The following is a 27,518-nucleotide window of genomic DNA, read 5'->3' as shown; positions in this document are numbered from 1 at the left end:
TAATAATAAAAGTTATATTTTATGTTATTACTCCTAAAGGGTAGTCACCCATTCTTTGTATATGAACATTATTTAAGAAGACTTTTACCTGTTCCTTATGAACAACAATTAACCAGTAACCTGTGTCATTGACAGAGTTTTTACCTGGTATTATTTCTGGCTGGCCCATACCCCAGGACAACGGCTAATCTTTTTTCATACCATATAGTAGAAGGGATTAGCTTACTGAAAGCTACTTCTAATGTGACACTTCCTTCTAATGTCCAGGGTCCAAAGAAACTACTTCAGAGCAGAAAATGCCAAAAATAATACTTTGGTAAAAAAAAAGCCTAGTATGCCTTAGGTAGACTTTTTTTCTTCTTTATTTATTTTGTAAGGTCTGTGTAAGGACCTCTTGTAGTAATTGTTTTATAATCAATAGATTTTGGATGTGATAATAGCATTACTGCTCCAACTTTAAGTAAATAGAATAAAAATAAAAACTCCAGTTTCATTGTTGGTTTCACTAGGCAAACCAAAAAAATCTATAATGCTTAAGTCTTTGAATTGCCCTCCTCTGGGAAGTTTATAAAGTTTGGAGTATCCATTTCCAGGTTGATATATTTTTCTTCAGTAATAATAAAGCATGGCCACAAGTGGAGCATAGGAGGTAGTGAGAGCTAAATGTAGTGTTCACACAAACCCCAACATTTAAAAAAAAAAATCGGTATTTGATATGAACCTGTATACTGCCCAGCATGCTGGGAGTTGTAGTTTTGCAACCTCTGTAGGCATCCTAGTTGGGAAACACTGATCTATTCTATCTGTGTGTGTATAAAGCATGTATAGTATGTAATGTGTACAGTGTGTGTGTGTATGATGCATGTATAGTATGTAATGTGTACAGTATGTGTGTATGAAGCATGTATAGTATGTAATGTACACAGTGTGTTTGTGTATGATGCATGTATAGTATGTAATGTGTACAGTATGTGTGTGTGTATGAAGCATGCATAGTATGTAATGTGTACAGTATGTGTGTGTATGATACATGTATAGTATGTAATGTGTACAGTGTATTGTGTTTGTATGATGCATGTATAGTATGTAATGTGTACAGTATGTGTGTGTATGATGCATGTATAGTATGTAATGTGTACAGTGTGTGTGTGTATGATGCATGTACAGTATGTAATGTGTACAGTATGTTGTGTGTGTATGATGGATGTACAGTATGTGTGTGTATGGTGCATGTACAGTATGTAATGTGTACAGTATGTATGATGCATGTACAGTATGTAATGTGTACAGTATGTTGTGTGTGTATGAAGCATGTACAGTATGTAATGTGTACAGTATGTGTATGATGCATGTACAGTATGTAATGTGTACAGTATGTTGTGTGTGTGATGCATGTACAGTATGTAATGTGTACAGTATGTTGTGTGTGTGATGCATGTACAGTATGTAATGTGTACAGTATGTGTGTGTATGATGCATGTACGGTATGTAATGTGTACAGTGTGTGTGTATGATGCATGTACAGTATGTAATGTGTACAGTATGTGTGTGTATGATGCATGTACAGTATGTAATGTGTACAGTGTGTTTGTGCATGAAGCATGCATGTACAGTATGTAATGTGTACAGTATGTTGTGTGTGTATGAAGCATGCATGTACTGTATGTAATGTATACAGTGTGTATATAATGCATGCAGTGGCAGATCCAGGGGGGGGAAACGGGGCAATTACCCCGTCCCGTCCGTGCGCCCATTGGAAAGCAACGCGGAGGAGCGGAGCAGCGAACAGGACATGCACTGGCCTGCATGGTAAGTGACCAGCGGCACATCAGCTTCAGTGCTCCGACCACCACTCCTCCAGTCCCGGGACCTACTGCTATGGTGGTCAGACAAAAGGAGCAGTGGTCAGAACACTGAAGTAGGGCGGTAAACAGGCACACAGCCTCCAGCCATACACTGTGTGGCTGGAAGCTGTATGTCTGTGGGGGAACATACTACACCTAATGTGGGGGGACTATTCTGCACCTAATGTGGGGTAAACTATACTGCCAACCTAATGTGGAGGGAACTATACTGCACCTAATGTGGGGTAAACTATACTGCCAACTTAATGTGGAGAACTATACTGCACCTAATGTGGGGTAAACTATACTGCCAACCTAATGTGGAGAACTATACTGCACCTAATGTGGAGAACTATACTGCATCTAATGTGGGGAGAACTATACTGCACCTAATGTGGGGAGAACTATACTGCACCTAATGTGGGGAGAACTATACTGCACCTAATGTGGGGAGAACTATACTGCACCTAATGTGGGGAGAGCTATACTGCACCTAATGTGGGGAGAACTATACTGCACCTAATGTGGGGAGAACTATACTGCACCTAATGTGGGGAGAACTATACTGCACCTAATGTGGGGAACTATACTGCACCTAATGTGGGGAACTTTACTGCCTAATGTGGGGGAACTATGCTGCACCTAATGTGGGGGAACACTGCTAGCCTAATGTGGGGAGAACTCTGCCGCACCTAATGTGGGGGGAACTTTGCCGCACCTAACGTGGGGGGAACTTTGCCGCACCTAACGTGGGGGGAACTGTGCCGCACTTAACGTGGGGGGAACTGTGCCGCACCTAACGTGGGGGGAACTGTGCCGCACCTAACGTGGGGGGGGGGGGGACTGTGCCGCACCTAATGTGGGGGAACTGTGCTGCACCTAATGTGGGGGCCTTGTATAGACGTTCGTTCACGTCACACTCCCAGCATTCAAGGGCCGGCGTTGCTACGTCCTGATGCCGGCCCTAGAGCGTGACATGCGTGAACATCAAGGGGGGGGGGGGGGGGGGGCTCCGTGTCCATTTTGCTTGGGGCCCCCAAATTCCTTCAAACGGCCCTGACTACCATCAACTTATCACCGGCCACAGCGATGTCCCGCCTCGGTCGGTGATAAGCTGAGCGCACTGTCATGTAAGGAACCGGACGGCTAAATGAATGTAAATTGAAAGGGAAATTTGAGGATGTTTTCCCAGCAGTTTTTTTTTATTTTATTGGGTACTACAATTTAATTCAAGTCTTCTACATATACCTAACTGGACCTTTAGTGAAGCGTAGGTGAATTCTTGAGGAATTGAAAGCAATTACTGTAATAAGGAATGTGTTAATATTCTCAAAGACGTCCTCCTGTTTTCATATGTATTAAGCAGCAGTGTTGAAGATGATAGAACTATATGGAATAATCAATGAGCTTTGCTCTTGTCCAATATATTATCTTTCCATTCTTGAATTTCAATCATATTTGATGGGGATTAAGAAGCTCAGAGACTTTACTGGGGCCCTTAAGCTGCTTTGGTGAAGTGGGATTTAACAAAATAGAAATAGCTTTATTTTGTTATTCTTCCTAAGAGCCAGAAAAAAATTAAGAAATTGCTTCATTTCATAATCTTTGCTGGCATGGTCAGCTAGGTAAGGGATTTACACTTCCTTTTGTATTATCGCAGTCCTAACAAGCCAATAATTAATAGTTCTCATATGGTCCCTATTAAACAGTAAAATTTCCAGAACACAAAGAACTAAACAATCGCTGCATTTCCATTTCTTCTAAGTAGGGATCGACTGATTATTGGTTTGGCCGATATTATCGGACGATAATCACGATTTTGGGCATTATTGGTATCGGCAATTACCTTGCCTATAATGCCCCGCCCCCTGCACCGCCCGCACCGCAACCGCTGTGGCGGCGGTCTATGGAACCGCAAAAGCCACTGTAGTTCATTGATTTAAAGCGCCCGCTTTAAATCAATGACCTGCAGCGGTGTCGCGGGGGGATATATAGCCGATAATTTATACCGGAATATCAGTATAAGTTATCGCCAATCGGCCCTAACCTCCAACGATTATCGGTATTGGTCCTAAAAAAACGATATCGGTCGATCCCTACTTCTAAGCTAAATTTATCATAATATGAATCAGAACATTATTATTATTATTGTTATGATTATTTGTCATTCTGGATTTTGTATTATACTTTTCATCTTGAAATTACTATTAGTTTCATAAAAACTGGTTAAAGGGGTTGTCCAGCATAAGAATAGGGGTTTGACTTTTTACCTTAAAAATACTAGGTACGCTCATAAGAAGAGCGGCACTCTTTTGAGTGCTTCTTTTTTTTATGGGCGTACCTAGTATTGCAGCTAGGTTATGTTCAGCTCAATGGAGCTGAGCTACATTACCATATGCAACCTATGGTCAAGAATGGCTCTAAAGTATTTGTGTATGAGAAAATCAGACCCTTTTTTACTCATCCAATAAACCCCTTTAATATTATACCCAAGATAAAATAGTGGACTAATTGTAAATGATTAAACTGAATTAATTTACAGTGGATAGCCACTTAAAGGGGTACTCCGATGGAAAACAAATGTGCCAGAAAGTATTTGTAAATACTTGTAATACTTGTAAATTACTTCTATTTAAAAATCTTAAGCTATCAGGCAGCAGCTGCTGTATGCTCCAGAGGAAGTTGTATAGTTCTTTTCAGTCAACCACAGTGCTCTCTGCTGCCATCTCTGTCTGTGTCAGCAACTGTCCAGAGTAGAAGCAAATCCCCATAGCAAACGTCTCCTACTCTGTACAGTTGCTGACATGGACAGAGGTGTCAGCAGAGAGCACTGTGGTAAGACTGGAAAGAACTACACAATTTCCTCTGGACCATAAAGCAGCTGATAAGTACTTGAAGGATTAAATTTTTTAAATAGAAGTAATTTACAAATCTATTTAACTTTCTGGCACCAGTTGATTTGAAAACATTTATTTTCCACCGGTGTACCCCTTTAATATTTACAATAAAACCTACTTAATTAGACATACCTGATACCTGTAGCTGAAGCTGGCTATTAACCTATTGCTGGCTATTAATCTTAAATTAAGATTGCCGCTGTCAAAGCTGACAGGTGCGTGTAAAGGGACGTTTAAATAGACCCTTGTGGTCTAGTGGGATGGATAACCCCCCTTCCTACACTGCGTTCACATGGGTGGTGTTGTGGGGTGGGGGGCGGCGATCCACTGTTGAGGTAGATGAAGGGCTTGTCTCTCCTCCTTTGCAGGCTGTGGCTTTGTGATTAATAGAGCCTGGCTGGATCAATGGCGCGCAGAGCACACAGTTTAATGTAGTTCTATAGAACTGCAATGAGCTGTATGAGGAATATAATGATTCCTCCTAAAAGTCCCCTAAGGGGACTAATAAAGTGTAAAAATATATATATATATGTTTAAAAACGCCCTTTTACCCCTGCCATTTTAAAAGTTTAAACCACCCTCCTTTTTCCATTTTCCATATAAAAAATATGAATAAAAATAAACATATATGGTATCGCCACGTGCGTAATTGTCCGAACTATTAAAACATAACTATTTATCCTGTACGGTACGGAACTTAAAAAATATTCCAAGCCCGAGCATATGTTATGGAAAAATGAATAAAGACATTACAAAGTACAATTGGTCCCTCGAAAAGCAAGTCCTTATACGTGTGTTTAGATAAAAAAAAAATGACAGTTATGGCTATAAAAGGTCAGGAGGAAAAAACAAAGGGGCAACCACAAAAACTGGCCTGATCCTTAAGGTATCAAAAACAATAATAAAATTGCAAACTGCATATACACTGTATTAGCCAGCCTTTCATAAACAATTAGGGAGAATCTGTAAAAAAAAGAGTATCTGTCTCTATAATACACAACACTGCACAAATAAATATTTTCATAGCCTTGTAAAATAGCAGCCAATATTGCATAAACCAGATATACTGTATATACTCGAGTATAAGCCGAGTTTTTCAGCACGATTTTTCGTGCTGAAAACGCCCCCCTCGGCTTATACTCGAGTGAACTCTCCGCCTGTCAATCACAGTGGTCTTCAACCTGCGGACCTCCAGATGTTGAACTACAACTTCCAGTATGCCCTGACAGCCATCGGCTGTCTGGGCATGCTGGGACGTGTAGTTTTGAAACATCTGGAGGTCTGCAGGTTGAAGACCACTGCCTGGGCCTTCGTCATCATCCAGACCCCCCTTTAGTTTTCTACTCACCTCCCCTCGGTGGGAAGGAAGGGTGAGCTGGTCCGGGCCATCTATGTTGCAGGGACCGTCCGGTGGGGAGAGTTAGTCGTTCCGGGCTGTCCATCTTCACCGGCCCCGGACTAGTGACGTTGCTTTGACGACGACGCACAGGGATGTTCATGCGCAGGGACGTCCCTGTGCGTTGTTGTCAAGGCAACGTCACTAGTCTGGGGCCGTGCCCGGAGTGGAGAAGAGGACCTCCCGGTGAAGATGGACAGCCCGGAACGACTAATCCTCCCTATCAGACGGTCCCTGAAGCATAGATGGCCCGGACCAGCTCACCCTTCCTTCCCACCGAGGGAAGGTGAGTAGAAAACTAAAGGGGGGACTGGATGATGACGAAGGCCGCAGTGGTCTTCAACCTGCAGACCTCCAGATGTTTCAAAACTACAACTCCCAGCGTGCCGAACATCATCTTGTCTGATTTTCTGAAATCTGAAATCATCTTGTCTGATTTTTTAAAGAATTTATTTGCAAATTATGGTGAAAAATAAAGTATTTGGTCACCTACAAACAAGCAAGATTTCTGGCTCTCACAGATCTGTAACTTCTTCTTTAAGAGTCTCCTCTGTCCTCCACTCGTTACCTGTATTAATGGCACCTTGAACTTGTTATCAGTATAAAAGATACCTATCCACAACCTAAAACAGTCACACTCCAAACTCCACTATGGCCAAGACCAAAGAGCTGTCGAAAGACAGCAGAAACAAAATTGTAGACCTGCACCAGGCTGGGAGGACTGAATCTGAAATAGGCAAGCAGCTTGGTGTGAAGAAATCAATTGTGGGAGCAATTATTAGAAAATGAAATACATACAAGACCACTGATAATCTCCCTCGATCTGGGGCTCCTCGCAAGATCTCATCCCGTGGTGCCAAAATGATCACAAGCAAAGTGAGCAAAAATCCCAGAACCACACGGGGAGACCTAGTAACACACTACGCCGTCAGGGACTCAAATCATGCAGTGCCAGATGTGTTCCCCTGCTTAAGCCAGTACATGTCCGGGTCCGTCTGAAGTTTGCTAGAGAGCATTTGGAGGATCCAGAAGAGGATTGGGAGAATGTCATATAATCAGATGAAACCAAAAATAGAACTTTTTGGTAAAAACTCAACTCGTCGTGTTTGGAGGAGAAAGAATGCTTAGTTGCATCCAAAGAACACCATACCTTCTGTGAAACATGGGGGTGGAAACTTCATGCTTTGGGGCTGTTTTTCTGCTAAGGGACCAGGACAACTGATCTGTGTAAAGGAAAGAATGAATGGGGCCATGTATCATGAGATTTTGAGTGAAAACCTCCTTCCATCAGCAAGACACATGATTGGGTCATTCGGCATAACTATGATCCCAAACACACTGCGCGGGCAATAAAGGAGTGGCTTCTTAAGAAGCATTTCAAGGTCCTGGAGTGGCCTAGCCAGTCTCCAGATCTCAACCCCATAGAAAACCCTTGGAGGGAGTTGAAAGTTGGTGTTGTCAGCGACAGCCCCAAAACATCACTGCTCTAGAGGAGATCTGCATAGAGGAATGGGCCAAAATACCAGCAACAGTGGGTGAAAACCTTGTGAAGACTTAAAGAAAATAGTGCTGGGCGGTATACCGGTTTATATTGAATGCCGGTGTATTTTCTGTTTACGATATCAATTTTTCCATATACCGCAATACCGGTCGGGCTCCGCTCCCCCCCCCCCCCTGAATGAATTATGAGCCGCTGCGCTCTGTCCCCACATTGGGGGAGTAATCATATGTTACCCCCAGGCGCTGCTTCTCCTCCTGTGAGTGCTGAATGATTTGTGAGCCGCGGGCGCACGACTTCTGTTCTGTTTGGAGAACGGAAGCTGTTGCCTCCCCCTGCAAGCGCTGAAAGTTAGTGAGCCGCGGGCGCTGCAGAGCTTCTGATCCCCGTCCCTTCTGATCAGAACAGAAGCCCTGCTTCTGCAAGCACAGGGCTTCTGTTCTGATCAGAAGGGACAGGGATCAGAAGCTCTGCAGTGCCCACGGCTCACTGGCTTTCAGCGCTTACAGGGGGAGGTGACAGCTTCCGTTCTCCAAATCACTCATTTCCTGACGTGGGGAGGATGTGCAGCGCTCACAGGAGGAGAAGCAGAGCAGCGCCTGTGGGTAACGCATGATTAGTCCCCCAGCCCGGGGGGTGGGGGCGATTGGGAATGAGTGGGAAAAAAAATACAGTTAAATACTGTGAAACCTTCATAATTTGGAAAAATAGAAAACCTTTGCAGGGAGTTGAAAGTCCATGTTGCCCAGCGACAGCCCCAAAACATCACTGCTCTAGAGGAGAACTGCATTGAGGAATGGGCCAAAATACCAGCAACAGTGTGTGAAAATCTTGTGAAGACTTAAAGAAAACGTTTGACCTCATTGCCAACAAAGGGTATATAACAAAGTATTGAGATTAACTTTTGTTATTGACCAAATACTTATTTTCCACCACAGGTAACGAGTGGAGGACAGAGGATCTTAAAGAAGAAGTTACAGGTCTGTGAGAGCCAGAAATCTTGCTTGTTTGTAGGTGACCAAATACTTTATTTTCCACCATAATTTGCAAATAAATTCTTAAAAAAAAATCAGACAAGATGATTTTATGGATTTTCTCATTCTGTCTCTCATAGTTGAGGTTTACCTATGATGAAAATTACAGGCCTCTCTCATCTTTTTAAGTGGGAGAACTTGCACAATTGGTGGCTGACTAAATACCTTTTTTTCACATTGTATGTTTGTTTACATAGTTTTATTAAAGAGATACGGGGGGGATTGATTTAAACTTTTAGAAAATAAGTGGTTACATTACATTTATTAACCTTTTTACCCTTTTTTCCACTTGTTTTTAGGCCCCAAATGGGACTATTACATGCAATCTTTAGATTGCATACACTGTTTTATGTTGTGCCATTGCACAGCATTGATCAGTGTTATCTGTGTTCCATTGCTTCAGACTGCCATGGCTTCCTGGAGCATAGGAGCAGCGATTGGACAGCGAGGAGGCAGGTGGAGGCCTTCCAATCGTCCTCTGAGCGGTTCTGGACCCTGTGATTTAACATAGTGTCCCGATCAGCTCCACGGAGCAGCAAAGAACATATTTTTTTAAATGCTAGACACCGCAATCAACCTTGATCGTGACATCTAAAAAGTTAATGCTGGACATCATCTGGATCGGTGACATACGACATTAGCAACGCAGCAGGGACCAACCAGCTATGACGTGCGCTCATAGAACAGGAGCAGGGGTGCAGGGCGTACATTTAAGCACTGTGTCCTTTAAAGGGGTATTCCAGGCCAAAACTTTTTTTTATATATCAACTGGCTCCGGAAAGTTAAACAGATTTGAAAATTATTTCTATTAAAAAATCTTAATCCTTCCAATAGTTATTAGCTTCTGAAGTTGAGTTGTTGTTTTCTGTCTAACTGCTCTCTGATGACTCACGTCCCGGGAGCTGTTCAATTCCTATGGGGATATTCTCCCATCATGCACAGCTCCCGGGACGTGACATCATCATTGAGCAGTTAGACAGAAAACTTCAGAAGCTAATAACTATTGGAAGGATTAAGTTTTTTTTAATAGAAGTAATTTACAAGTCTGTTTAACTTTCCGGAGCCAGTTGATATATATATAAGAAAAGGTTTTGCCTGGAATACCCCTTTAAGGAAAACTGTCAGCCTGTTCACCCACATTAAACCGAATACACTGGGTTATAGTTAGGCAATAGGTCACTTACCAAAATCCATTCTATAGGTCCAGAGATATGTCCCCTATAAGATATTCTTCTTTATTCCCTGAATCGCGCACAGGAGGCCAAAGGAATGGGGGATAATTGTCTGACCTCTTGGACCCCCACAATCTCCTGTACAGTGTTCCTGCTCTCCTCGTACACGGAGCAGGGGTCGATACACCCCCTCCATACATCTCTGGGGCCTTTCTTGGTGTTGCTGGAGACCCTGAATCTGGTTGTGGCACCTGTAGGAGGGCATTAGATTAAACCTTTATATAGCATCCTGGCACTTGAGGTGAGCAGATTTTGAAAAGACTTGCTGTGACCTGGGAATCACTGGGGATATTACCATAAAATGACCACCAGTGAATAAGAAACAGCCTGGGTTTCAGATAACCAATGGGATACATATCTGTTCAAAGACTGTAGGGCGCCTGCTAAATCTGGTCTAGTTGGAGGGTGATCTTTTCAAAGAGATGACTTTCCTCAAAGGTTTAACTGGCATGGCATGAAAGATGACATATACTGATCTGAAGATGAATTTAGGTCTTACTGCTGTTATTGAAATCCCCTCCGTGGTGCACTCCCATTTCTCATTCTCTCAATTTCATGGGGTGGGACCAGTTGTTCAGTAGTACTTCCTGTTACTTTCTCTATTAGTTACCTGTCCATGCACATCACATATTATAATCTGCTATGTCATGACGTAGTGCTTGTGAAAGTGCACTTGAAATGACCGTGACAGTTTAAAGAGGACCTCAGATACTCATGCTACACCATCAGATGGTTGGGATGTTTTTTTTACTTTGTGTGCCCTACTTCCTATGACAGGGAATCGTCCATTGCTCAGACAGCAGGATCTCGTGAGATGCGAGAACCTGTTCACTGAGCGCTGGTCAGAGCAGAGTTCTCACCCCAGCCATTAAATATGCCCTTCCTACATCATCAGAAGTATGGCAATCAGTATAACTCCATCCTGCCCATCTGACGGATAGCAAATGTGTCCCAGGCAAACACTGAGCTTCCCCTTACTCACCATGCAGTCACTTCCTCCCTGAGTCTACTGTGCTGGGTCTCTTCATTTAATCACTGCAGGCTGCTCTGTAACCCCCTTCTCTCTGTTTCATGCTGCAGTCTGATAGACAGGACTGGAGTGAGCACAAGATTTTTTATGAAGAATAATAGAAAGGTTAATGTTTTGCCAAGATGTGCAACATATAAAAAGTTTTAAAATCTGACAGTGCCCATTTAAGGAACTTGATGAATGGGCTATCATTGGATTTTTTTCTGTAATTCAAGGTCCTATGTTTTTTAAGAGCTTAGATTATTTCAGTTTCTATGATTTATCAAATGCATATAAAAATCATTTATTTTATTTCAGCATATGTACACTAATCTAGTTTTGTTGAACAGTAATACCCAATATATCTGAAAGGAAGCTCAACTGGCATCTGCCATCCCCAAACTAGATTACAGAAGCCATATTAGCTGCCTTCAGATGTTTTATGACTGACAGAAACCAGCATAGCAAAGGAAAGACAGGAGAGCTTTATAATATCATTCTAGGAGGGAGACTAACAGTTGAGGCCATATTTAGGGCCCACATTTGGTGTGTGCATTCGAAATGTGTCACCAAACTTGAGACATATGCAACTATATGCCTGCCCGTAGGCTATTAATGTCATTTGTCAAATCGCCCTCCTAGGTATCTATACAGAATTCGGCCTTTAAAATGTCAAAAAATAAAATTTTGCTTTTGCTTTAATATTGTTGTTTGTAAAGAAATAAAAATGGTGTTATGTTTTAGCTCTTTCTTGCTATGTATGAAACTGTTGTTTTTTTTAAATTTTTATAAGATATTGCTCTATTATGTTTACATAATGCCTCACGGGTTGCTATGTTATTATGATAGTTCCCTTGTTAATCTATGGGTAATATTATTGTTTTTAGTCAAAGCTCTTTGCCATTTCCTATTTTTATGCAGCAAATGATTGCATTCTACAGTATAAAGAGATATAGAAATGTACATAGAACACAATGTAGAAATTATCTTTTGAAACCTGCAGTAGCTTTTAGCATTGATTTGTGGTTGCAAACATGACATTTTGTTTATGTGGCTTATGGCATACAGTGGGTGAAATAAGTATTGAACATGTCACCATTTCTCTCACTAAATATATTTCCAAAGGTTCTATTGACATGAAATGTTCACTAACTGTAGGTAACAACCCAAGTAATCCATACATACAATGAAACCAAAACAAATAAACCCAGAAATTGAGTTATGTGTAATAATGTGAAATTACACGGGGAAAAAGCATTGAACACAAAGAAAGGTAGGTGTAAAAATGCATGGAAAGCCAAGACAACAGCTGAAATAATTAAAAATCAACCCAGCCCCTTGTCAGTGCAAATTAATACCAACTGATGACCTACAAAAAAATTCTCATTGCCAAGGTGTCACACAAGACACATATCGTGATGGGTAAAAGCATTGTCATTATTATAAACTTTTGACATGTTATCCTGACATGTTCAAAGTTAAAATCTCACCAGGTCTTATTCCTGAGGCCTACTGTATTTGTGAGTAATAGCTATCTTAAAGGGGTACTCCGGTGGAAAACAATATATCAAGTGGTGTCAGAAAGTTATACAGATATGTAAATTACTTCTATTAAAAAATCTTAACCCTTCCAGTACGGCAGCACACTTTAGTCCCTGGCCGGCCGGCCGCCCACTGTTTTCACTCCATTATAATCTATAGCAGTGTTCCCCAACCAGGGTGCCTCGAGGTGTTGCAAAACTACAACTCCCAGCATGCCTGGACAGCCTTTGGCTGTCCAGGCATTCTGGGAGTTGTAGTTTTGCAACACCTGGAGGCACCTTGGTTGGGAAACACTTGTCTATAGAGTGAAGGGATATGATGACTGACATCCAGGGAGTGAAGCACGCTGATGCACACTTCAGATGGCTATTGCCCATGATCGCAGGGGGTTTAAAGGGGTTCTATGGTGCTTAAACATTTTATCCCCTATCCAAAGGATAGGGGATAAGATGCCTGATCGTGGGAGTCCCACAGCTGGGGACCCCCGGGATCATGCACTCAGCACGCCGTTTATAATCAGTCCCCAGAACCCCTTTAAGGACTGAGGCCCGGTGAATTTAAACTTGTTTAGATGACATGTCAAAGGTTTATATTAAAGGGTTACTCTGCTACCCAGCATCCAGAACATTGAGTTCCGAACGAGGTGTCCGTGCTTCCGTGTTCACGCCCCGTCATGTGACGTCACATCCTGTCCCCTCAATGCAAGTCTATGGGAGGGGGCGTGACGACCGACGCTCCCCCCTCCAATAAATAGACTTTCATTGAGGGGGCGGGTGTGAACACGGAAACACGCACACAGCGTTCGGAACTCAATGTTCCAGGTGCTGAGGAGTGGATTAACCCTTTAAAGGGAAAGTGACAGCAGCATCACTTGCACTAACCTGAATATACAGGTAGATTGCTGCTGCTGCTGCTGTATGTGCGATGCTTTCTTTATCCCACCCAAGCGGTAACACCACCCCCTTTAGTTGATAACTCCACCTCTCCATAAATATTCATACCTCTTTCTCAGCATGTCCTAAAGGGGACAGAATTATTGAATAAAGGGGGCCAGGTTATCACCAGAGAAAGTATTTCACATACAACAGCAGGCGCCTTCATTGCAGTTAAGAAGAAAATACTATACTAGCAACAAGATGAACAACTCCTGAACGGCTGCACCGATCTTTTACCTGGTTTACATGTGTCAGTTATGTCAGGCTCAGTTTTTTTTACATAAACTGCTCACAACTGATGGCCTGACAGGTATATGCGGCATGGACGGGGGAACGCAGCAAGATGCGTGAAATCATCCAGCATCTAAACTGAGAGGCCGGATGATTGTGAACGTCCCATTCAAATGAATGTGATTAGTTCTGGCTTCATTTTCCCTCAGGCGCATTTTTTTGCAGTGCCGGAGAAAAAAGAAAACTGACGAAGGACATATGTAAAGGGGACCTAAGAAACAGAATGACCTGCAAATGCCTGTATAATCAGCTTAGTTGTCAGTTTCCTTTTTTGATGACACTGATTCTTTAGTGACAGCTCTGTTGTACTGGTAGTATCCCCCAATGAGCTGTTTAAAGGGATCTCGGCGCTCATGCAAGTGCTGGGGCCATTTCAGTGTTGGCATCTGCTTGTACTTACAATCTCCATACTACTAGTGATGCAATGAGACAACCCTGTAGTAAAGTGCCCCACCACTACTGGTAACACAGCGATTGCAAATATAAGCAGATGTCAACATTGAAGAGTCTGCAGTGCTTGCATAAGTGCCCGGTGCCCCTTCAAACAGCTGATCGGTGTGGGTGCTGGGCGTCAGACATCAATTTTGAAAGGCTTGATTTTTTTTCATTTTTTTTTTTTTGTTCTTTAATCAGTTACCACATTAACCCCTTAAGGACACATTAACCACTTAAGTCCATTTTGGCCTTAAGGATACAGACAATTTAAATTTAGCATTCTCGTTTTTTTCGCCTTCTAAGAGTTATAACTTTTTTTTTATTTTTTCTTCTACAGACCCATATGAAGGCTTGTTTCTTGACAAATTCTACTTTGTAATGACACTTTTCATTTTACCATAAAATGTAATCATTCGAAAGAAAACCGCAATTTTGCACCTTTTGTGGGGTTTCGTTTTTACACTGTACATTTTACGATAAAACTGTCATGTTTTCTTTATTCCGTGAATCAATATGATTAAAACGATACCCATGCTTTTCTATTATTGAAGTGTACTGTGTACGGGACAGTATAAGTGCTCATTTTTTGTGCCTTGATCTGTCGTTTTTATCAGTACCACGTTTGCTTCTATGTGACTTTGTGATCACTTTTTATTTTTATTTTTTCTGGGATGTGATTTGTCTAAAAGCAGCAATTTTGGACTTATTTTTATGTTTACGGCGTTCACCATACAGAATGATTAACATTTTATTTTTAGAGTTTGGACATGTACACATATGGCAAAATCAAATATGTTTATTTTTTTAATTTTTTTAAATTTTGTTTTGTAAAATGGGAAAAATGTCTGCATGCCCCCGTAATACTTCAGATTCTATCAGTTAGATCACGTCATCTGAAGGGTTAATAGCTGACAACAGCAGGATTGCTGATGTCCACCATTACCCATGAGGTCTGGCTGCTAATGCTTGTTAGGCAACACGGTGCCCAAAAACTGTTCAACATACATGTATGTCCCTGTGTGCTAAGTACCAGGGCACAGCAAGAAACCTGTATGTTGTGTGTCCTCTAAGGTTTAATATTTTGCTTTCTTCTTTTCTTGCAATCATGTTACTTTGGAATATCAGCAATCCTATATGTTTCACATTTTTTTTTCTGTCAGGTCATAAATCCAATGGGATGGGATGCATTTGGACTGCCAGCTGAAAATGCTGCGATTGAACGGGGTCTGAATCCTGACACCTGGACTAAAAGGTATTTACTCTGTTGTGCTAATTTGTATTTGGATGTTCCAGTAGTAGTGAAAAGTAGTAGCGGTCTCAAGCAAAGAGCGCAGCACTAGCGGCCATGGCTACTGCATGCAGTTACAAGTTAAGGTGCATTCTGCCATTATCACTGAATCGCCAGCACTAACCGTGGCCCCTGGTGTGCCACTAATTGCTGTTCACTGATAATTGTTGGCTGCACCTGGACTTACCACTGTTTAAAGCAGCAAGTCAAGATCCCCCTGCCATTCAGAATTTCAAGCGTTAACCGCTGTGTGTAAGAATGCCCTAAAATAAGGTCTTATTTGACACTACAAATGTGACCATGATTTTACTGTCTTAGTGGAGTTGTTGTTTTGTTCATATCTTTCCCTGCGTCTCCTCCTCCTGTTATTACACTGCCCATAAAATCTCTACAATTTCCTTAGTATGTTATTCATTATCTAGACAGTGATGAAGACTACTTGTTTTCATTCGTTTATTTAATCTGTTTTATGTACTATTGAGTTGGCTACATTATCTGTTCCAGTGACAAATAACAGTAAACTAGTGTAAAACTTGCTGCTGAAACACTTCCTCCTCCCCTCTCCATAGACTTGTATTACTTGTTATTGATCTCTGACTGAGCTACAAGACAAACTTTGAGCTGAACTGGACCACATTTTGCAGATTTTCAGAGAGAAAGACAGTCTATAAGAAAGGGGAGAGGAAAGAAGCTAGATAACAGCAGAAAGAAGTGTTTTTGCCCAATAAGATACTGTATATTACAAAGTTTTTTTTATAATTGCTTGTACTATTGATCTATGTAATGGTTGTTGAAATGACAGTGCCTATTTAAAGATACAGTGGTCCCTCAAGTTACAATGTTAATCGGTTCCAGGACAACCATTGTATGTTAAAACCATTGTATGTTGAGACCATAACTCTATGAACCTGGTAATTGGTTCTGAAGCCCCCAAAATGTCATCCAAAAAATAGGAAAAAGTGAGGATAAAAGAAAATAAGTAGATAACTAATACAGATAAAGCAAGTCCTTACATAAAAAAAATAAGAAAGATCTGCTGGTAGTTGTGAATCACTTTCTATGTAGAGGACAGGAACTTCTTCAGGGTCCTGTATAGTACACACAGTGTCCCAAAAAAGTAACATGGAGCCATCCTAACCTGGAGCAGCTATCCCTGGCACAGGAAAAGAGTAGTACAGACCATGTAGTACCACCCTGTACTGTAGGGAGGTGCTACCAGACAGCCAGTCAGTTCATGCACTTCAGTATTACAGGGGTTTTACCAGTGAAATGTCCATTCTGATTGGTCAGTTCTTCCAGGTATTGACATGTTTTGCAGGTCTGGACTGTCCATAGCATTGTATGTGGAGTTTGGTTTCAAGTTACAATGGTCCAGAAAAGACTATTGTATATTGAAAATATTGTATGTTGAGGCCATTTTAAGTTGAGGGATCATTGTACTTTCTTTATCGATTACTTTTTTTAGGTTAAGCATTTACTTAAAAAAAAAAAAATCCTTTATGTGTGTAATACTTAAGAGACACATAGTTTTGCCCTAGTTCAATCGTGCTTATGTAATATGCAATTTGTACCACTGGAAGGTTGAAGACATGTAAACATTCTGCTTATAGAACAAAGGTAATTATGCCTTGATTGCAGCACTGTCACATTTCCAGCCTATTTGCAGCCTTGCAGATTACGTATTCTACTCCCATCGTTGCATTTCTACTGGTAACTTCTGTTTTACTTTGTTTTGAGCATTAGCTAAGCTCTGTCAGATACAAAATAAGATGTGATAAAAGACCAGTTATATCATCAGTGTCATCAGTGATTTTATTTATATATTGTATTGTACTTTTTTAGGAGCAGCACTTAATGGTTCATCTTATCACATTTGGACTAAAGACTCTGTCAGCTGTATTTGCTGCTAAGAGCTGTAGACACTGTTGGATAGCTGTTAAATTATTCGAAACCTTTTTTGAAGCTTACAGTGGTTGCCAAACTTAAAAAAATTGGCCTTTTTTATTTCTCAGCCAAGTTTCAAGGAAGCACCAAACTGCTCAAGTACCACAGCCTGGCGCACCTTCTTAGTCACCTTTACTTTCCACCCCATTCTAGACTGACATACAAGGCTTGACTTACAATCAAGGAAGGGCTGATAGGTGGGGGTGAACAAGGAGGCATGCAAGGTTCTGGCACTTGAGCATCTAGCTGCTTCCTAGACCCTGGCTGCGCAGGAGATCGGCGGCGGGACACGGCTGTCAATCACAGCCGGAGTCCCGCCGCAGCTGCTGGGGCCGCAATTGTGCCGGTCCCAGCAGCATTAGCCCCATAAATGCCATGATCAATCCTGATCACACATCTATGGTGTTGACAGGGGGAGCGTGCTTCACCAATGGCGGCGCCACGATACGATCGTGGGTCGCCGTTGGTTGCTATGGCAGCAGGAGGTCAGATGATGACCTCCTGTCTGCCTGCTACGGAAGCCTGTGAGATCCAGCCACAGGCTGGATCGCAAAGGCTGTACAGTGTGCAACTGATCGGGTCATACTGTGCTGCAGTAAAAATGTATTGGAGCATAGTATAACCTGTAAAAAATGTAATAAAAAGTTCTTCAATAAAAGTATGAAGTGTAAAAAAAAATGTATTAAAAAAAAATGCCCCTTTCCCAGTAAAAGCCCACTATGATCACAAAAAAAAATCAAAAACACAAATAATATACATAATAGGTATTGCCACATCCATAATGATGTGTACTATAAAGCTGTAATGTAAATTATCCTGCATGTTGAACGCTGTAAAAAAACAAACAAACAAACACAAAATTCGTCAATTTTGGTACAAATAGTGGAATAAAAAAGATCAAAAGGTAGCACGTATCGCAAAAATACAGCTCATCCCACAAAAAATAAGCCCTTACTCAATGGCGTCGGACAAAAAATAAAAAAGTTACGGCTGTTGGAAAATGAATGGCAGATAAAGAATTTTGCTCAGAAAAGTAAAAGAACATAGAAAGCCATATAAAATGGGTATCACCATAATCATACTGACCCACAGAATAAATATAACTTTACTTTTACCGCACAGTGTACACCATGAAAAAAAAAATTTCTAAACGCCATCCATTTTGCAGTTTTTCACAAAGAATGTGTCAACAAAAATGCACCACTTACAAAAAGTACAATATGTCATGAAAAAACTATCTCAGAATCGCTCCGCTCAGAAAAAGCATTCTAAAGTTATTACCATTTAAAGAGGCATGTCAAATATAAAAAAAATAAATAAAAAAAACTGCCTGGTCATTAAGGTCAAAAAATGGGTCCATCCTTAAGGGGTTAAAAATGCTTCATAAAATACTAATTGGGATACACTTATTAGAAGACACTATTTTAAAGGATTAGTTTAGAGGGAAAGTATTAAAGGGATTCTTTTTTTTTTTTTCTTATGACATTTTTTTCATAAATATACCAATAGAGATCTCAGGGACTCTAACATTGATAACCTATCCTTGGGATAGAATCTGTAGGACCACCTATGATCAGCATAGTGAAGTTTCACCATGCTCCCTCCAAACATGAACATGGCACTTGATCTTACTATACGGCATCAAAAAACGAAATGGGCACAACTGGCAAAAAAAGAAGAAAATACAGACCAAAAAGAGTAGAACAAGAAAACACAGAGCGGGGCGCAAGCACCGATGGCATGCGAATGAGAAACAGGAGGAACTAACAGATCTGCAAAGGGAGAATATTACATTAGAGGATTTATCCAGTATTGATACTGTTGTGAATTTATCAGCATGCACTGTGACAGAAGAGCAAACCTCAGTTTTAGAAAAAGGTTTAAGTTTTGTACCACTCAACACTTTTGATTTATACCAAACCATAAGGGATGTGAATAAATGTATTTGGACCCTCACGGTCAAAAAACATTTCCTAGGCAAAGAGTCAGATAATCCATCTGATACTAGCCCCAAACCTCAGGGGCTAAACAACATAGGACTTACTAATATGCCACTTCACATAAACTTTGGTGATCAGGTAGCATGTTTAAACCTTATGGATTTACAAAGTTTGTCGTTGGATACAAGGGAGGACATTACATCTACCAAAGATATTTTCCCCACATCCAATCCCACCTTTTATCCTATTAATTCCAGAGCTGAAGCGATGGATACATACCAACGTAGAGTGGAAACGGAACTGAGAAATCTTGAGAGGGCAACACCCAATCTACCATGCAATTTCAACAAATCTGAACATAAAGCATTAAAAGATCTAAATGAAAACCCCCACATCTATATAAGACAAGCTGATAAAGGAGAAAAAGCAAAGGCGCTCCCTGTGGAGTAACGTAGATGGTAAGGGTATAGGATATTAGAGGATTCAATACCGCTTACCGAAAAGGGTTGTACACCAACATACACAACAATGGTAAAGGTCTGTCTGCAGCCTTCCTGGATTTGTGTACAATAGTATAGAGACAGAGCTTTGTTTTGCCAGGATCCGTGGCGCTGAACAGGACACAGGACTCACAGAGGGAAGGTAACGTCCAACAGGTTTTAATTAGTGATAATGCAATGCGTTTCGATGCGCATGCGCAGCTTCATCAGGCATCCATCATCAGGCGCGTTGCATTATCACTAATTAAAACCTGTTGGACGTTACCTTCCCTCTGTGAGTCCTGTGTCCAGTTCATCGCCATGGATCCTGGCAATACGAAGCTCTGTCTCTATAAAGCTGATAAAGGGGGATCCATAGTTATTTTGGACAAAGCCCTATATGAGAGAGAAATAATGGAGATGTTAAATGATGAATCCACATATAGGAGAATTCCGTCGGATGCGACTAAATCTGTGAAAAACAAATTGGAACGATTTTTGGAAGAGGGCTTCACTTTAAATATCACCACTAATAAACAAACAGACTTTTTATGCCCTGAACATCCAAAAGTCCATGTTTTTCATGCCCTCCATAAAACCCATAAGAATGTGTTCCCCTGTCCCTTCCGCCTTATAGACCCCCTTCTGGAACGTCTGTGCAATTGGCTTGACCATATGTTACACCCCCTGGTATCCAGGACGTTGGGTCACATCAAGGACACCAAGTCCCTTCTTAATAGTTGCAGTTGGTTACCACCTTATAAAATATACTGAGTACAGTGCATGCCTTAGGGAATATATTGTAGAAGTGCTTGCTTTTCTTTTGCGGCATAATTTTTTCACATTTAATGGTCTTTTCTTTCTTCAAGTGACTGGTTGCCCCAAGGGGTCCAAGTTCTCCCCTTCCCTGGCAAACCTTTACATGGCATATTGGGAGGAGGGTCGTCTGTATGCAGATTGTAACCCATACCATGATAACAGGGATATATAGACAACCTCCTCCTAATTTGCCAGGGTTTGTGGGAGAATGAGGATTTTTTTGTGACAAAAATTAGAATTTATGTTTTACCATTCATAGAGAAAAGTGTACAATTAATTTCCTTGATGTTACACTTATTGGAAATGACCTGATGCATAAAATTGATACAAGGATGTTCCGCAAAACCACTGCGGGGAATAGCATTCTTCATGCCCGCAGCGGTCATCCCAAACACACCACTAAAAATCTTACAATAGGGGAATACTTCAGGGCCAAAAGAGCCTCCTCGAATGAGACATACTATGAACAGGCAAGTGCTGGTATTACCAGTCGACTAAAAAAGAGGGGTTACATGCTTGCGAGAGCCAATTCAATTGCAGACTCTAAATCCAGAGAACAGTATTTATCTCCTTCTGGTACAGGTCATCCCGAGTTTTCTTTCACTCCCACACTCACTACTCCCTTCAGTCGCAACTTTGATCAGATAAAGAACACCATAATAAAGCACATTCCTGTCTTGTTACAGGATGATGATTTAGCCAGTCTACTGTCAGGAGGTGTGAGGTGTATGGCCAAGAAAGCCAAGTTGTTGGGTGCCATTTTATCCCCTAGAAAATTCTAACAATACGTGGCTGCACACCATTGGAAGCCATAAATGTGTTAGACCTCGCTGCAATATATGTATTTTCTTGCCGTCTTCCCACCAGATTGCGTCTATGGCCATAGGCACTAGTTATACAATTAAGAACTTTATTAATTGTGACAGTGAATATGTTGTATATTGTGTGACATGCAGTGGCCGAAAAACTAAAAAGACGTATATATATATGACCATCTTTCCAGTCACCTCAATTTCTCCTCTCGATTGATGTCTGGTCTTACCAGACATTTGGTGGAAAAACACGAAGGGAAGAGTGATAGCATATATATTCAGGGTATGGAAAAAGTTCCCCCCCTAAAAGGGGAGGTGATTGGTTACACGGTCTCTTTACTAGAGAAGCGTTTTGCCCCTCCTTCCTTCCCCTCCCTCCCCCCTCTGAGAGTGTAAATATTATCAGCTATAGGCTTTTTGCCTTGTTATGTGTAGATCATTGTTCACACCTAGCGTTTATTGCAATTTTCATTATACATTCTTGTTGATGTAGTTGTGGCCAAAAAATATGGTCACCACGTCAAGAGACCATGTCATGAAATGGTATTGTGATGTGTATAGACATGGTCATCATAACGATATGTTATATACAATATAACTTTGAACTAACCTCTATATTTCACACATTGGCAAGGAATTTATATTTCTATCTATTTACTTCATTGTTACTTATATATTGAATAAGAAATGTAAAATCCTATCCTTTCATTTATTCATATTCATATCACCAGTATATGAGTAGACATCTCATGGTTGTCTGCTTTTTGGTCCTAATTCTGTTTCTTAGGCAATGGTTTTATCATGCGGCCATTGCACTGGCTGTATTTGTCCATTTGTATATGGCTGGCGATATAGCCTTTCAAGGCTATCGATCACACCATGTGTTATTTATGCAAACCATGTTATGCTGTGCGTATATGTAATTATGAACTTTCTAATTTATGTGCCATGCCAATTGGATATATATGCCTTTAACATTGTGAGACGGTGTCGAGATATTTCATGCTGTGCTTTGTCATTTTTATATATATATATATATATATATATATATATATATATATATATACTGTATATAGTTTGGTAATGTGGTGTACATAGCGCTAGCAGTGTTTGCCCGTTTGGGTCATATTTGACCTAGGAACTCTTGCAAGGTGTAATTATTTCTCACCTGTTTGGCCTTCACCTGGCCGGTTCCTGGTCCGCTATGTCATATCCCGTTTTATGGGTGCGGACAGTTTGACTCGCGGTGGGCTCTGGCATTGTTCCAGTGCATATATAAACCCCCGTGAGACATGGTGTTAGTGCCATGACTAAGAGCGACTGCTCGAAACGCGTCGGAATTTCACTCCTCATTTTAGAGTGACATGTCACTTGCCACTTTGGTGGCACGTTTTTTTCATTTTAATGTGCACTATTAAACGTTACGTTTTATGTACATTTTTCTTCACCGGGAGCTGGATTTTTTTCTTCTTTTGTCTCCATTGCCATCGGGGAGTAGCGGCTTCTTGCATCCGTGCTCTGGGACCTATTATTCTGATGTGTGCAGCTAATGAAGAGTTGCTGAGCTGATCTGTTTTGCACTCCTGTTTCTATAGTGAAGTTTGCTTTGCTTTTATTGTTTCCACAGGTAAAGTTGGCTGCAGTATCAAACACCAGCTCATACAGACAAGTCCATGTGTTAACAATGGAGGCTCCTGACTTGTGCTGAGAAGCAGGAGTCCCAGAGGTCAGGCTCCCACCTCTTAAGGTGGCCATATACCTTTAATAGTTCTCAACCGACAGCAATCTCTCCTGATCTTCCCATACACATGAAGATTCAGCCCAGCCAAACATTCAATGAAAAGAGGAGGAGGTAAGCAGCGGCTTACCTTCCTGTCTACAATAGAGTTGGACTGTTGAAGTGCAACATGACCAACCCTTCTCTATCCCAACATTATCTGTTGGGAAAGAGTCGGGAGGCCCATCATAACATTTATACAGTCATCTGGTCCCCCTGAGGTTAGACTAAAGTGTAAAGTGGACTTTGATTGATTAAAGGGGTACTCCGCCCCTAGACATCTTATCCCTTATCCAAAGGATAGGGGATAAGATAGATGTCTGATCGCAGGGGTCCTGCCACTGTGAACCCCGCGATCTCTAGGGGCGGAGTACCCCTTTAAGCCATTAACCCCTTAAGGACATAGGGCGTATCCATACGCCCCCGTTTCCAAGTCCTTAAGGACCGAGGGTGTATGGATACGCCCTGAGCATTTCCGGCCCCCGCCGCTAGCCGGAGGGGAGCCGGGGCCGGATGCCTGCTGAAATCGTTCAGCAGGCATCCCGGCATATCGCCCAGGGGGTCATTATGTCCCCCCATGTCGGCAATTGCCGCAGATCGCTGAACAATTCAGTCCAGTGATCTGCGGCGGATTCCGGGTCAATCAGGTCTCCAGTGACCCGATGACCCCGAATTACTGGCTGATCGGGGCCGTCTCTGACGGCCCCGAACAGCCAGAGCCAGCAGGGGTGAGGTGGCACTGGTGCCACCTCACGATCGCCCTGATTCGTCGGCGATTCCTGGCCGACCAATCAGGGCGCCTGCTGCGGGTGTCACTCCCGCAACCCGCTCCGCCCCTCTTCCGGAGGACGTGAGCGGGTGCGGGCAGAAGACCCCGGGTGCTGGGGACCCCGATCCCCGTCGTCCCTGTTGGGATCGGGGCCCCAGGAGCGACGGCGGCGGCGAGGGACTGACCTGTGTGGCGGCATCGTGGAGCAGCAGCAGGAGGTGAGTGACAGCATCCTGCTGTTGCTTAGCAACAGCTCCCAGCATGCAAAAAGGGCATGCTGGGAGCTGTAGTTATGCAACAGTAGGAGGCAGACCACCACAACTCCCAGCATGCCCTTATGGGCATGCTGGGACTTGTAGTTTTGCAACAGCTGGAGGCACATTCTTTCTATGGAAAAGTGTACCTTCAGCTGTTGTATAACTACAACTCCCAGCTTGCACAATCAGCTAAAGTGCATGCTGGGAGTTGTAGTGGTTCATCTGGTGGTTGCATAACTACAACTCCCAGCATGCCCGTTGGCTGTCGGTGACTGCTGAGAGTTGTAGTTTTGCAACGGCTGAAGGCACACTGAGTTAGTAGCAAACCAGTGTGTCTCCAGCTGTTGCATAACTACAATCCCCAGCATCCCCAGCCAATGTAGTATGCCTCTGGCTGTTGCATAACTACAAGACCCAGCATGCCCTTCCGCTGTCCGTACATGCTGGGGGTTGTAGCTTTTGCAACAGCTGAAGGCACACTGGTTGCAAAACACTGAGTTTGTTACCAAACTCGGTGTTTCACAACCTGTGTGTCTCCAGCTGTTGCAAAACTACAACTCCCAGCATGCACTGATAGACCGTACATGCTGGGAGTTGTAGTTTTGCAACAGCTGGATGTTTCTCCCCCCAATGTGAACGTACAGGGTACACTCACATGGGCGGAGGATTACAGTAAGTATCCGGCTGCAAGTTTGAGCAGCGGCAAATTTTCTGCCGCTGCTCAAACTGCCAGCGAGAAACTACTGTGAACCCCCGCCCGTGTGACTGTACCCTAAAAACACTACACTACACTAACACAAAATAAAATAAAAAGTAAAAAACACTACATATACACATACCCCTACACAGCCCCCCTCCCCAATAAAAATGAAAAACGTCTGGTACGCCACTGTTTCCAGAACGGAGCCTCCAGCTGTTGCAAAACAACTACTCCCAGTATTGCCAGATAGCCACTGACTGTCTAGGCATGCTGGGAGTTTTACAACAGCTGGAGGCCCCCTGTTTGGGAATCACTGGCGTAGAATACCCCTATGTCCACCCCTATGCAAGTCCCTAATTTAGGCCTCAAATGCGCATGGCGCTCTCACTTTGGAGCCCTGTCGTATTTCAAGGCAACAGTTTAGGGCCACATATGGGGTATCGCCGTACTCGGAAGAAATTGGGCTTCAAATTTTTGGGGTATTTTCTGCTATTACCCTTTTTAAAAATGTAAAATTTTTGGGAAAACAAGCATTTTAGGTAAAAAAAATATATATTTTTTTTGTATGGATACGCCCTGAGCATTTCCGGCCCCCGCCGCTAGCCGGAGGGGAGCCGGGGCCGGATGCCTGCTGAAATCGTTCAGCAGGCATCCCGGCATATCGCCCAGGGGGGTCATTATGTCCCCCCATGTCGGCGATTGCCGCAGATTGCTGAACAATTCAGTCCAGTGATCTGCGGCGGATTCCGGGTCAATCAGGTCTCCAGTGACCCGATGACCCCGAATTACTGGCTGATCGGGGCCGTCTCTGACGGCCCCGAACAGCCAGAGCCAGCAGGGGTGAGGTGGCACTGGTGCCACCTCACGATCGCCCTGATTCGTCGCCGATTCCCGGCCGACCAATCAGGGCGCCTGCTGCGGGTGTCACTCCCGCAACCCGCTCTGCCCCTCTTCCGGAGGACGTGAGCGGGTGCGGGCAGAAGACCCCGGGTGCTGGGGACCCCGATCCCCGTCGTCCCTGTTGGGATCCGGGCCCCAGGAGCGGCGGCGAGGGACTGACCTGTGTGGCGGCATCGTGGAGCAGCAGCAGGAGGTGAGTGACAGCATCCTGCTGTTGCTTAGCAACAGCTCCCAGCATGCAAAAAGGGCATGCTGGGAGCTGTAGTTATGCAACAGTAGGAGGCAGACCACCACAACTCCCAGCATGCCCTTATGGGCATGCTGGGACTTGTAGTTTTGCAACAGCTGGAGGCACATTCTTTCTATGGAAAAGTGTACCTTCAGCTGTTGTATAACTACAACTCCCAGCTTGCACAATCAGCTAAAGTGCATGCTGGGAGTTGTAGTGGTTCATCTGGTGGTTGCATAACTACAACTCCCAGCATGCCCGTTGGCTGTCGGTGACTGCTGAGAGTTGTAGTTTTGCAACAGCTGAAGGCACACTGAGTTAGTAGCAAACCAGTGTGTCTCCAGCTGTTGCATAACTACAATCCCCAGCATCCCCAGCCAATGTAGTATGCCTCTGGCTGTTGCATAACTACAAGACCCAGCATGCCCTTCCGCTGTCCGTACATGCTGGGGGTTGTAGCTTTTGCAACAGCTGAAGGCACACTGGTTGCAAAACACTGAGTTTGTTACCAAACTCGGTGTTTCACAACCTGTGTGTCTCCAGCTGTTGCAAAACTACAACTCCCAGCATGCACTGATAGACCGTACATGCTGGGAGTTGTAGTTTTGCAACAGCTGGATGTTTCTCCCCCCAATGTGAACGTACAGGGTACACTCACATGGGCGGAGGATTACAGTAAGTATCCGGCTGCAAGTTTGAGCTGCGGCAAATTTTCTGCCGCTGCTCAAACTGCCAGCGAGAAACTACTGTGAACCCTCGCCCGTGTGACTGTACCCTAAAAACACTACACTACACTAACACAAAATAAAATAAAAAGTAAAAAACACTACATATACACATACCCCTACACAGCCCCCCTCCCCAATAAAAATGAAAAACGTCTGGTACGCCACTGTTTCCAGAACGGAGCCTCCAGCTGTTGCAAAACAACTACTCCCAGTATTGCCAGATAGCCACTGACTGTCTAGGCATGCTGGGAGTTTTACAACAGCTGGAGGCCCCCTGTTTGGGAATCACTGGCGTAGAATACCCCTATGTCCACCCCTATGCAAGTCCCTAATTTAGGCCTCAAATGCGCATGGCGCTCTCACTTTGGAGCCCTGTCGTATTTCAAGGCAACAGTTTAGGGCCACATATGGGGTATCGCCGTACTCGGAAGAAATTGGGCTTCAAATTTTTGGGGTATTTTCTGCTATTACCCTTTTTAAAAATGTAAAATTTTGGGGAAAACAAGCATTTTAGGTAAAAAAAATATTTTTTTTTTACATATACAAAAGTCATAAAACACCTGTGGGGTATAAAGGTTCACTTAACCCCTTGTTACGTTCCCCGAGGGGTCTAGTTTCCAAAATGGTATGCCATGTGTTTTTTTTTTTTTGCTGTCCTGGCACCATAGGGGCTTCCTAAATGCGGCATGCCCCCAGAGCAAAATTTGCTTTCAAAAAGCCAAATGTGACTCCTTCTCTTCTGAGACCTGTAGTGCGCCAGCAG

The 27,518-nt window shown here is 42.8% G+C and overlaps 1 protein-coding gene and 1 long non-coding RNA gene across 4 annotated transcripts in view; one reads left to right on the top strand and one right to left on the bottom strand.

Annotated features, from left to right (window-relative positions):
- LARS2 (leucyl-tRNA synthetase 2, mitochondrial) overlaps positions 1 to 27,518 on the top strand; it is a 173,316-nt gene that overhangs the window by 16,572 nt on the left and 129,226 nt on the right. For all 3 annotated transcript variants that reach the window (XM_056520569.1, XM_056520568.1, XM_056520567.1), the window contains exon 4: positions 15,274 to 15,365. In XM_056520569.1, the coding sequence (XP_056376544.1) occupies positions 15,274 to 15,365 (92 nt within the window). The remainder of the gene's footprint in view (positions 1 to 15,273; positions 15,366 to 27,518) is intronic.
- Positions 15,858 to 27,518, bottom strand: part of LOC130273557 (uncharacterized) — a 54,897-nt gene continuing 43,236 nt past the window's right edge. The window contains exon 3 of the long non-coding RNA XR_008844042.1: positions 15,858 to 17,151. This is a non-coding gene — a long non-coding RNA (uncharacterized LOC130273557). The remainder of the gene's footprint in view (positions 17,152 to 27,518) is intronic.

Source organism: Hyla sarda, chromosome 5, assembly GCF_029499605.1.
Source record: "Hyla sarda isolate aHylSar1 chromosome 5, aHylSar1.hap1, whole genome shotgun sequence".
Lineage (NCBI taxonomy): Eukaryota > Metazoa > Chordata > Amphibia > Anura > Hylidae > Hyla > Hyla sarda.
The sequence above is the reverse complement of the archived record's forward strand: the minus strand, read 5'-3'. Positions and strand labels throughout refer to the sequence as shown.